Raw genomic sequence first — 12,046 nt, forward strand, 5'->3', positions numbered from 1 at the left:
TACATCCATCGTATCCCCTCCCTCTGTCCCTGTACACAGATTCCCAGTCTCTCCTTGCACCACAGAGCCTGCCTCTGGCTGCCTAACAGCAGCCAGTCCCACCAGGTTTTCTATCCAGAGAGTGTTAAAAATATTTTGTCCTGCTTTTGTAGACCTGGGAAGTGAGATTTCCATGTCACCTTTGAAATACTTTCTAATTTCCACCCATTTACTTCTCTGTATGAACCAGAACCTCATAAAACATGCAGATCAGCCCAAACCCAGGTTTACCCAGGGGTGATTTGGACTGCCTGCCTGAGTGTCATATCTTCATTTTTCCCCCCAGTTACACAAAAGAAAAGGGTGTCTGAAGGTGCAACACCACTGTCCATTCTGGAAGACAAGGCAGTTGTTCCCAGCCAGGCAGTTTGTGTCACGATGTTCAATGTTAACAAGGTCTGTGCTGGGATTTGCATCTGCATCCAATGTTTGCATTTTAACTGGGACACCAGTGGGAGAGGATGCAAAAAACCAAAATAGACCCGAGGTATTCAGAAGGCTCAAGGATATATTTTGCTCAGATGGAGCTTGAATCTATACAGCTCGCTTGGAAAATGAAATGTTTGGGCTTTGAGGGTGTTTTCCTGGGCACCAGGTCCTGCTGGGTGTGTTCTGCCCCAAAGAAGGAATAACAAGGAGTAATGTCTGGAAGGTCAAGCCAGAAAATCACTAAATTTAGAAGTTGCAGGCGTGTTGTAAGAGAGAGGGTGAGTAACTGGTGAAAGAAGCCAGCAAGGAAGTGGCAAGTCCTCTGTCTCTTCACGTCTTTAAATCAAGACCGAGGACCTTTCTGGACGAGACGTTTTGGCTCCTGTTCCCGAGGTGCTATTTAGCAACCTATGATAGATGGGAGGCTGGATTAGATCAGCCAGTGATCCCTTTATAGGCTGAAACTCTGTAGATGGCTCTTCAAACCTTCTCCCTCAGGTCTTTTCTTGGCAAAACAGACCCAAAACAGGATCCTCCAGCCCTGTTGTGGAGGGTTTTGCCATGCCATGGGTTTTTATCTGTGCCAGTGTCCCAGCAGCATCCACCTCTATGGAAGCTGCTATGGAATCTTGTGTGGGATATAAAAGCCTGAGCTTTGCTGGGGTTTGGGGAGCAGGATGAGGATCACCCACCTGCAAGGGCAGAGAGACTGACCCAGGCAGAGGGCCAGGACGGTCCCCTCAGGAGCTCCAGGGCTCTGCTTGCATCCATAGGGGTTATTTGCAGGTAACAGCACCCCCATAAGTGCAGAGTCAACACAGCCCATCCCTTCCCTCTGCCTCCTTTCCCGTGACTCCACATCTGCAAATATTTGGCAAATACAAAGTGAGGCTCGTGACACCACCCTGGTTCTCATGGCCTGCTCTGGATTAGAGCATCCCATGCACCTCTTCTCTGCATCCATGGAAAAGCCAATATCTGGTATATTCACTCCAAATCCAGCGCTGATGGCATTAAATAAAGGATGTGCCAGGGCAGGAGAGAACATGGGCTGTGCTGCACAGCTGTGTCAATACAGAATATGCTGCCAGCTCCAGAGGGAGAGAAAGTGGCATTTTTAATTGGATTGGCTCAAAACAGAGTTCAGTAGGGATTTCAGCACAAAGCACAGCAGAGATTGTTGTCTGTGCAATGTCCAGGTGAATCTCGAGCTCTTCTGCTGCTGCAGAACACTCAGGTCAAAGCTCAAGTCCCTCATGACTGCTGCCTCTGCTTGGAAAAATTACAGATAAAAAAGGGAAGAACAAGGAAATGAAATTTTGCAGGCAGCTGGTTGTGTCTGATCTCTGCTGAATTAATGAAAGTGATAAACTCGTGTTGCCTGTGGTCCCATAAAACCCAGTCCAGGAGGATGCTGAGCTGAGCAATGCCACGCTCACCCCGAGTGAAGGCTGCAGGATCCTCTCTCCACGCTTTCTGCAGGATCACATGGAGCTCATCCTACCCACCCTAGTGCAGCTCACAGTCTCCAGGAGGCTCAGGAAGTGCAGCCCATAAAAAGCACATTTTTTATAGGGCTGTTTCATTCTGCATTCAGACCTACCAGGATCCAACACTGCTGTTGGGTTTTGTGTTCAGAGAAAGGAGACAGAGCTGAGGAGGGGTCTGGAGCAGCAGGAGCATCTGGGCGGGCTCAGCCTGGAGAAGAGGAGGCTCAGGGGCGACCTTCTGGCTCTGCAATCCCTGCCAGGAGTGGGGAGCCAGGTGGGGTCAGTCTCTGCTCCAGGGAACAGGGACAGGAGGAGAGGGAACGGCCTCAGGCTGGGCCAGGGAAGGTTTAGATTGAGTATAAAGGGTTGTCCAGCCCTGACACAGCTGCCCAGGCCAGTGGTGGAATCCCCATCCCTGGAGGGATTTCAAAGCCACGTGGATGTGGCACTTGGGGACATGGGTTAGTGGTGGCTTTGGCAGTGCTGCAGAATGGTTGGACTGGATGATCTAGGGGGGCTTTTCCAACATTTTAATGATTCCATGATTCCATGGAGAGCTCAAGGAGCCTGGCTGGGCTGGGAGCAGTGACAAAGATGGTGCAAAGAGCCTGTGCCTGGGACCTTTCTGTTACTTCTACTACAGAATGTGAGACAAGCAGATCTTGGAGGTAAATCTGCATTTTATTCCTGGAGTTGTTCACTTGCTGTAGGTGATCAGTCCCCAGAGCAGTGGGGCACTCCCATTCCTGTGGGAAGACATCCCAGAGCCCACAAGAGGCGGATATTAAATTCTGGGCCGGCGCTCACGCAATTCGCAGCCACGAGCTGTGTGGTCCCTTATCTCGGTCAGACATCTGCCAGGAATTCCTCTGGAGTCACAGCGCTTGACACGAGATGGATGGAGCGCTGGGTCTGACAGGGAAGGGATAGTGCCTGCCAGGATCCGGGGTCTGGTTTCGACAGCTGCACCAGGCCTGACCAGGATCCATCTGGCTCTGGATCCTGGCTTGGAAAGGGGAACGTGGAGGAGCAGACAGAGCTCGCAGCTTTGGCCCCAGATGTGCTCGTGCTGCTCCCTGTAACCTCCAGGGAGGGATTTTTTTGGAAAATCTCCCTGTCTAACTCAGCACCAGCTCATGGCATTGTGGTATCCGTGCTCACAGCACAGAGCTGCACAGAAGCAGGGCCAGGTGATCACTTCTTCCCTGTTGCTGGCCCAGATGCTCCGGTGGCTTTGGCTCACAGAGGCCAAACCCTTGGTGTCCATGGATCCATAAGATGGATGCTTCTTCCCATTCCAGGAGTTTTCCCTTGCCTGTGCTCTCCAGCCACACGCCTTGCCTCTCTCCATCTGTGTTTCATAACCGCCTTCCCAGCCACCGGATCCCTGCGGATTGGGCCGGTTTCATCCTGTTTACTCTATTGTTCCTGCATCTTCTGCTCATGTTTCTGCTCAGGGTCAATGGCAGAGGGATGCGACCCCAGCCTCCTCCTAGTCCTCCTCCTCCCCCTTTTTATCCTGCTCTTCCTCCTCCTCCTCCTCCTCCTCCTTTTCCTCCCTGCCTGCTGCAGTGTTTGCCGTGGTTCTACAGACAGGTTCCTGCCAGCAGCACTGTTGGAGCAGGAGGGATGGCTCCCCATGAAATCTGGGACTCAGGAGCCAACTTCCTGCACCTCTCACTGCAGCATTCCAGGTGCATTGTTACCCATTCCTCAACTTTCAAGGCCCACAACATTTTAGGGGGGAAACCAAGCACAAGGATATATTTTTCCATCCTATTTTTATAACTCACCCACTGCAGGATCTGTAAATGTCCAGGAGCTCAGCCAGGGATTTGAGACAGCCCTCAGGACATTTTTGGAGAAATTAAATTCCAGACAAGGGGGTTTCCCATCTGAACTCACACTCAGGACTGGCTGGGGAAAATATTCCTACAGCTCTTCAAGCTCTGCAGCCACACACTGAGTCCTTACTGAAAGTGCCTGGCCCACTCTTTAGCTCGGGTGTCTTCCCTCCTGAGCTTCCAGAGCACTTCACTAAGTGCCATGTCTGGTAATGAGAGGCAATATTAGTTATCTTTTATTTTAAGTTTATTTATTTTAGGATCATAATGGGCTTTTCCAGCCAGTGGGTGCCTGTGGAGCACTCCCCTGAGCTGTGGAAAATGGGCTGTTCTGGGTTCTGACTCTGGAGAGGGAGGGGATGGATCCAGCTCTTTGCTTGGGGCCTCAAATTCCTGCTGCCACCAGCTGGACTTCCTGCTGCCTCAGGTGTCCTTGGAATAGGTTCATCCCATTCATCTCCATCCCTCAATTTGCTCCAGGAGTGGATGTTGTTCGATTGATCTTAGAGTTGAGGATAAAGCTGAGTTTGAGGAACCCAGTGTTGCCTGTGCAGCATGATGGGGGTTTGGTGGGAACCCTCTGGGCAGGGAGGTCTCCTTCCCCATCCTCACTGGAGATGGAGCGGAGCTTTCCTCAGGTCTGAATCCCCATTGCTTGGAAAACGGTGCTGTGTCCAGTCTGGGAATTGTTGGCAGCAGAAATGGCTGGAAACTGGGGGAGATTTGTGGCATCTCATGATTTACCCACTTCTCCTGGTCTTAACAGTGTGGGTAATGTCTGCTTGGAAAATTGGGGAGGTCAGAAGAGGAATAGGGAAGAATTTGTGTGCTTTGGGATGGAGACATTCCCTTCCCAGCAACAGGGCAAGCTGCATGTTGCTTAAACATGTCATTTCATGTGGCCATTCTCACTTCTGAAATGAAAAACTAAATAAATAATAAGTCTGGAAAGGAGGGAAGTGAAATATCTGAGGTATGACAGTAATCCTGGGGTTTTTACCTGTCTTCTCACCTCTCCCTGTCTCCTTGCAGGCTCAGACACCAAGCACACAAAGAGCTTTACGCCTACAAACAGGTGAGATGATCTTCAGGAAGTTTTCTCCTCCTTCCCTTCATGGCTAGTGCCAAATCCATGTTGGAGCAGCCACACCATCAGGTTTCTTTGTGTTGTTCCTCTCATTGGGAGAATTTTGGCCCTGGAAGAGCAGTTGTAACACCCAGGCCAACCTCTGTCCCTGCTGATTTAATTGCTCTCTACCAGCTGGGCTGCCCAGGACCATCAGAAAAAAAATCTTTGCAGAGAGAGTGCTCAGGCATTGGAATGGGCTGCCCAGAGAGGGGGTGGATTCCCCATCCCTGGAGGTTTTTCAACTGAGATTGGCCGTGGCACTGAGTGACATGATCTGGTAAAGGGACTGGAGTTGGACCAAGGGTTGGACTTGATGATCTCGGAGGTCTTTTCCAACCCAATCCATTCTATGATCCCTCACCTGCCCATCCCCAGGTCTCCAGCTTTTCTGCCAAGCAGTGGGAACATCTCCACCTCTGGAGCACCCCAACCTTTCCAGCCCCACTCTGGCAGTGATGCCATCACTTCCCCAGCCACCAAATCATGTTTTGTGAGGTCTCAGTCTGCTCCCAGGGTCGGTCCTGGCTGCTCCCAACCCTCTGCTGCCACAGGGCTTTCCCAGAGAACAGCTCCCTGTCACCTTGGCAATCGTAGCTCTTCCCTGCACACTTCCACCCTCACCAGTTAAAATAAACACTGCCCAGAGGTGGGTGTCAAGTTGCTGCTTCCATGTCCTGTTTTCTCCAGGATTTATGGGATTTTTCTGCCTCTGATCCCTTGCTTAAGCAGGAAACTGGGTGGGGTCGGGCTGATAACAAACTTATCCTGGATTTATGCCCCTCTCCAGGTGTTCAGCCTGGTTGGGAGTGAAAGTGAAGTGGGAGACATCCATGCAGGGGCTTATGGCAGAGTATGGGAGCCCAGGAGAGTTAAATTTGGGAAGAGACCTCCTGGATTTGGTCCTTGTGTTCATGGTTATGTCTGTGCCAGTGCTGCCCTCCTGCTGTTCCTGCTCAGGGGTGAAGGCCCCATGCACTCCTGGGGGGTTTCCAGTTCTACTGGGGGATTTCCAGTTCTACTGGGACACTCAACAGAATCTCTTCATGGAGGTTTTTCCTGGGAATGCTCACAGCAGAAGTTCTGCCCTGAACCCAGCACTTTGTCTTGCAGGTTATACTCAAGGAGAAGGTGAAGGAACTGAACCTCCATGAGGTGAGCACATCCTGGGCAGCAAAGGGTCCCTCACCCTCCTCTTCCTCGCACTGGGGTGGGGCAAATCCTCCAATTTATCTCCCTTGGGAGCAGAGCATGCAGCCAGGTGTGCTTTGGAAAAGGGGAAAGCACCTCTGCAAAGGCCTGAATTAAACCATCTCCCTCCTCTTGGCTCCCCTCGAGCTTTTACTGCACCATTATTATTATTTATTGCCATATTATTACAGCAGTGATAAGGAGCTGTGGATAAGGGGAGGCCAAGGAAAGCTGGCCATGGATAAACAGTGTCCCTGGGTGGGGACATGGCAGCATGAGGATATCCAGCACAGCTCTGGGCAGGGAAAACTGAAACCTGGGATAAACACCCTCCTCCAGCCCCTGGAAGAGGCAGATCCACCTCTCCCCCCCTGCCCTGGTGAGGTCTGAAACACCTTGGTTGTTCTCCGTGAGTTTCCAGGCCTTTTGGGGCTGAGTGTCCCTATTTACAGCCCGCTTTTCCTGCTGAAGTTGAGCAGGAATGTGCTCAAATCCCACATCAAACACAGACTGGATTTATTTATTCCCCTAAAGACAACAAAAATGCCCACCCACATCCCGGGCATGAGGCCACTCATCTGCTCAGTACCAGCTCCAGTTGTTTATAGGTCTCTATGTGTTTTATTTTAATTCCCTGGGCAGAGCCCATCCCAAGTTTTATCCTCGCCCTGCGCTCCCAACAGCCAAGGGGTAAATCCCAAGGGCCCTGAGGTTCTGAGCAGTCCCTGCTGGAGGCCCCTGATTCTGATCCTCTCCCTTGCAGTGGGTTTTTTGTTGGCACATGGACTTCAAAGCACTTCCTGGGGTGAGAAACGGGTTGTAGGAGGGATTTGGGAATGTGCCAGCACCCTGAACGGCAGCGATAGAGCTCCTGTCTGTCCTGCTCCACCTCTGATCCCAACTCTCCACAGCTCTCCTGGCTTTCTGGGAGGACGAGGGGTGTGTGGGGAAGAGGGTAGAACAGCTCAGGCTCTTCCCTCGGGTTTGGGAAAGGCTGGAATGGTTTTGTTCCAAAGTATCCCTTTTTGGGCATTTGGATCTTGGCATTTACAGTAAGTGTTTCTGGAAAGCAGAGGAGGGGGTGGGTGGGAATTTTCCAACATGCCCAGAGGCCTGGGGAGGGGAAAGCGCCTGCCCAGCCCTTCCCTGCCATCGCTGGGTTTGGTTTTCCCCTTTTCCCATCGTTCTGCCTCTCCCAGCCCCTGCAGGAGCTCGGGAGGTGTGTGTTCCCTGGGGAACAGTCCCAGCTGCTGTGCCCAGCCCTTGTTGTGGACTGACAGAAATCCTTGCCCTGGAGTCTGGGAAAACCAGCTGGGAATATCCAAAATCTCCAGGAATATCCAAAATGAGTCAGGAAGAATTGGCAGCCGAGGGGAAGGAAGTTAAGGCTGAGTCTTTTGCCTGGTGGGAAAACAGCCACCAGCTTTCCCAGCCCTGGGATAGACAACACCCTTTGCCTTTTCCTATTCCTAGAGTTATCCCTGTGGATACAGCTCAGGCCCAGGGACAGCAGCAGTGGGGATCCATCCCCCTGCACCCTCAAAGCTCCTGGCACATCAGACACATCGCAGCTTTGGGGTTGTTGCTCTGGGAAGGCTCTGGGGTCCCCTCCACCGTCAAAAGGAGACCTGATCCTCAGCCTGCAATCCCAAAGCCCAGGCAGGGAAATTTGGGAAGGTTTTAGGGAGGATTTCACCCCTCTAATGGTGGTGGGCAGGCCCTGACACAGGTTGGGCAGAGAAGCTCTGGCTGCCCCATCCCTGGAAGTGTCCAAGGCCAGGTTGGATGGGGCTTGGAGCACCTTGGGCTGGTGGGAGGTGTCCCTGCCCATGGCAGGGGGTGGGACTGGATGGGCTTTAAGGTCCCTCCCAACCCCAGCCGTTCTGGAATTTTGTGATTTTGGCCAGCTCAGAGCTGTCTGAATGATTTTTATGTGCAAATGTTGCTTCCTGACCACTGACTGTACCCTCTGCATCCCAAACCTTCCAGATCTGTGCCGTGTGCCTGGAGGAGTTCAAGCCCAAGGACGAGCTGGGCATCTGTCCCTGCAAACATGCCTTCCACAGGAAGTAAGTGTGGGCAGTGGGATTGGGACCAGGCTGTCCCAGCCCCAGGGGCTCCTGGTGCTGCTGCTCCTTCCCAAGGGCTCTTCCCACCGCATTCCAGGGGCAGGAATTGCTGCCCCATATTGAATGAATTAGAGCACGTGGAGCAGCACAGGTCCAGTCAGGAGCTGGCAAAAGGCTTCACATGTATCTGTATCCATAGACATACACTTTATATATTCCAAGCTGTACCTGTCCCTTGTGTGTGTGTATTTACATGCATAAAATTTATATAAATTTATAAAAGAGATCCCCAGAGCCACCATAACAGCTCCCCAGGGGTCTGCAGGGACCACCTGGGCATCGCTCCAAGGGCTGGGAAAATACTTGTCCCATGCTGGGTCAGGAGTTGGCCTTGGTGATCCTCATGGATCCCTTCCAAGCCAGTCTGTAATTCCATGAAAAATGTAAATATTTATAGTTTTTATATGTGTGGTTTATATATGGCAAAACCACTAAAATTTACATTACTATATGTAATAATGTTATGTTCTATATAATCATATTATATAATGTTATATACACTCATAGTATTTAATATCCTATTATATATAGTATGTATAAAATATTTTATGTAATACATTTTTATATTATACATATGGTTTATGTAATATTTTATTATAGATTTTATTACTTATATATTCTGTTTATATATATGATTATATATAATAGAACAAATGTAATAGTGTGATTCTATTATATATAATGATTATTTACATAATTTTATTATTTTATATATACATGACATGTGATTATGTATTATATGATACATTATTTATAGCTTATGTATTTATAATTTGTGTATATTTCTATGTATTTGCAGATATATTTTGTGTATATTTTTTAATTATTTTTTATGCATATATATTTTATATCTATAAACATAAATATATTTATATATATAAATACATATAAATAGATATATAAATATATAAATATATATATACACATATATAACATACCTGCACAAAATCCATGTATTTATACACACACACAAAGGAAAAAAGTCCCACTAAAATATAAAGGCACCCAAATGGTGAATTAATAATTGGGAGCAGCAGCAAAGGTCCAGGGGGAGGGTCAGTGGGGCTTAGGGGAGGGGTATTTTTGCAGCCCCCTGCTAATGCCAGGTGGGTCCCCACTAATACCTGTGTGTCTCCAGTATGGCCATGTGTGTCCCCTCTGATGCCACGTCTGTCCCCACTAACTCCATGTGCGTGTCCCCGATGCCAGATGTGTCCCCACTCTTGCCATGTGTGTGTCCCCACTAATGCCATGTGTGTGTCCCCTGATGCCTGTGTCCCCACTAACTCCACGTGTGTCCCCACTAACTCCATGTGTGTCCCGATGCCAGATGTGTCCCCACTCTTGCCATGTGTGTGTCCCCACTAATGCCATGTGTGTGTCCCCTGATGCCTGTGTCCCCAGTAACTCCAGGTGTGTCCCCACTAATGCCATGTGTGTGTCCCCTGATGCCTGTGTCCCCACTAACTCCAGCTGTGTCCCCACTAACTCCATGTGTGTGTCCCCTGATGCCAGATGTGTCCCCACTCTTGCCATGTGTGTGTCCCCACTAATGCCATGTGTGTGTCCCCTGATGCCTGTGTCCCCCCTAACTTCAGGTGTGTCCCCACTAACTCCACGTGTGTCCCCGCTGTCCCGCAGGTGCCTCATCAAGTGGCTGGAGGTGCGGAAGGTGTGCCCGCTGTGCAACATGCCAGTGCTGCAGCTGGCACAGCTCCACGGGAAGCCGGACCCAGGTCCCCCCCAGGGCCCCCTGCCCGGGGCCCAGAACATGGTATAGTGCCCTGCGGGGCCCTGCCCGGACTGCGCCTGCCCGCGGGACGGGGACACGGCCAAAGCGCCGGGGCCGGGCACGGCGCGGGGCACACACACCCCACGGCCGCAGCGGGGGAGCACCAAACCTCGCCCGGGGAAGGGCCTGACCCTCGAGCCAGGGCTGGTTCCTCTGCCAGGGTGAGGAGGGGACTCGGGATCCTCGGCACAACATCCTTCTTCCAGCGCATCCCTTCTCCAGCACCGCCGGGAAGCAGCATGGCCATGGAGGCACCCAGTGCCCTGCTGGAACGCCTTGACATCCCCCCAGCTCCCGGTGCCTCCTGCCCCCCGGCAGTGCCCCAAATGCAGGGGGGACCCTGGAGCACCACGGGTGGTTCCTGCTCCCTCCTCTTCGCCTTTGGTTCCTTTGCCTTTGCCATTCCCAGCAGGAAATGGGGTCTGTCTGACCCCCGGGTTCGTGCCGTGGTTGGTGTCGGTGCTGGTGTCACCCAGGGGCAGTGGATGGTGGCTGTGTGGGGTCTCCTGGGTTTGCATCCCCCTCCTGCCTTGCCCGGGGGGGATTGTCCCCCTCCTCGGCTACCTCAGGGGTCCCTGGAATGGGCACCATCCTGGGCACCCATCAGTGGTGAGAGCCATAGCAGGGGGGACAGGAAAAAATCCTGGCTTTTGGGATCATCCCATCGCTTCCAGCCTTGCCCTGGGGGTCTGTGGGCAGCGCCCCAAACCCACTGTCAGCACATGGGGGCAGCTAGGCCACCCCTCTCGCCTGGGTGTCCCCCACCAGCCTCACAACTCGTATTCCCTGGATTTTGGGGAGGGGGATGTCAGTATTACAGGGCAGTGGCTTTCCCGGGGGCAGGGCTGGGGGGGCTCCAGGTGCCATCCCCCCTCCCGTAAATTCTGTGCGCCTGCCAGGACTGTTTATGGAGCGTGGAGCCTCATAGACGTGTTTGTACACTACGGATTCTGCAGCAGAATATTTTTTAAAACATTCGCTGTTTTGTTTTGGTTTTTTTTTCCTCTCGTTTGTTTGGTTTTTTTGTAAGCTCTATTTTTGTATATTTAATTGCTATTTGGAAATTCTAATAATGCATCTTTTTTGCTAATCACACTCTTCTTAAGGAAAGAAAAAAAAACAAAGCAAAAAAAAACAACCAAGAGTTTGCATGTGATTTGACTTGAAATGTGAATAAAAGCAGGTTTTGGAAGCGGGGGTGTGTTTGAGGGGGTCTGTCCCCCCACCCCTCGTTCCTCAGCCCTTTGTCACTCCAGGGATGTCGCTAGCAGGGGTGGGACCCTGGGGGGAGCTGAAAGAAGGGCTGGTTTGGGATTGTTGTCCATGTCTCCCTCCCTGTGTCATCCCTGTCCCAGGGCCAAAGGGGACATCACCCTGTGAGGGCAGGTGGGTTGCTGAGCTCCCCAAAATACCTATCCAAGGGGTTTGGCAGGTTCCAGGCACGGCCTGGGCTTCCTTGCTTAGGAAGAGGATATTCCTTCTCCAACCAATCTTCCAAGCCCAAACCCCTAAGGCAAACTTCCCATACGATTTGGGGAGTTCATCCCCAGCCTCAGCACTCTGGGTTGCAGCTCAGAAGTCCCTCTCTTGCTCACCTCCTTCTACTCCTGCTCTTCTGTCGTGTGGAAAAATCCCCTTGGATTGTCCCCACGGGGGTGGCTGAGCTGGAGCCATCCCACAGTGGATGGAGGAGAAAGCAGGACTCGCACGGTGTCGGTCCCGCTGTCCCTGTCCCGCTGTCTGTCCCTGTCCAGCTGTCCCCGGGCCCTGCCCGGCGCGAGCGGCTGCTGCCCTCTAGTGCCGGCTGTCCCGGCACCGCATCCCACCCTGGGATCACAAGATCATGGAATGGTTTGGGTTGGAAGGAACTTGAAAGACCATCCAGTTCCACCTCCTACCATGGGCAAGGACACCTCCCACCAGCCCAGGGTGCTCCAAGCCCCATCCAACCTGGCCTCGGACACTCCCAGGGATGGGGCAGCCACAGCTTCTCTGCCCAACCTGGG

The 12,046-nt window shown here is 51.8% G+C and overlaps 1 protein-coding gene across 8 annotated transcripts in view; it reads left to right on the top strand.

The window, feature by feature from the left end:
- Nucleotides 1-11,237, top strand: part of RNF24 (ring finger protein 24) — a 30,215-nt gene extending 18,978 nt beyond the window's left edge. For all 8 annotated transcript variants that reach the window (XM_071557046.1, XM_071557047.1, XM_071557052.1 and 5 more), the window contains 4 exons: nucleotides 4,835-4,877; nucleotides 6,042-6,083; nucleotides 8,109-8,188; nucleotides 9,890-11,237. In XM_071557046.1, coding sequence (XP_071413147.1) covers nucleotides 4,835-4,877; nucleotides 6,042-6,083; nucleotides 8,109-8,188; nucleotides 9,890-10,028 — 304 coding nt within the window. In that variant the 3' untranslated portion in view covers nucleotides 10,029-11,237. The remainder of the gene's footprint in view (nucleotides 1-4,834; nucleotides 4,878-6,041; nucleotides 6,084-8,108; nucleotides 8,189-9,889) is intronic.
- Nucleotides 11,238-12,046: the final 809 nt, after the last annotated feature.

This window comes from Pithys albifrons, chromosome 5 (genome assembly GCF_047495875.1).
Source record: "Pithys albifrons albifrons isolate INPA30051 chromosome 5, PitAlb_v1, whole genome shotgun sequence".
In the NCBI taxonomy this organism is placed as follows: Eukaryota; Metazoa; Chordata; class Aves; order Passeriformes; family Thamnophilidae; genus Pithys; species Pithys albifrons.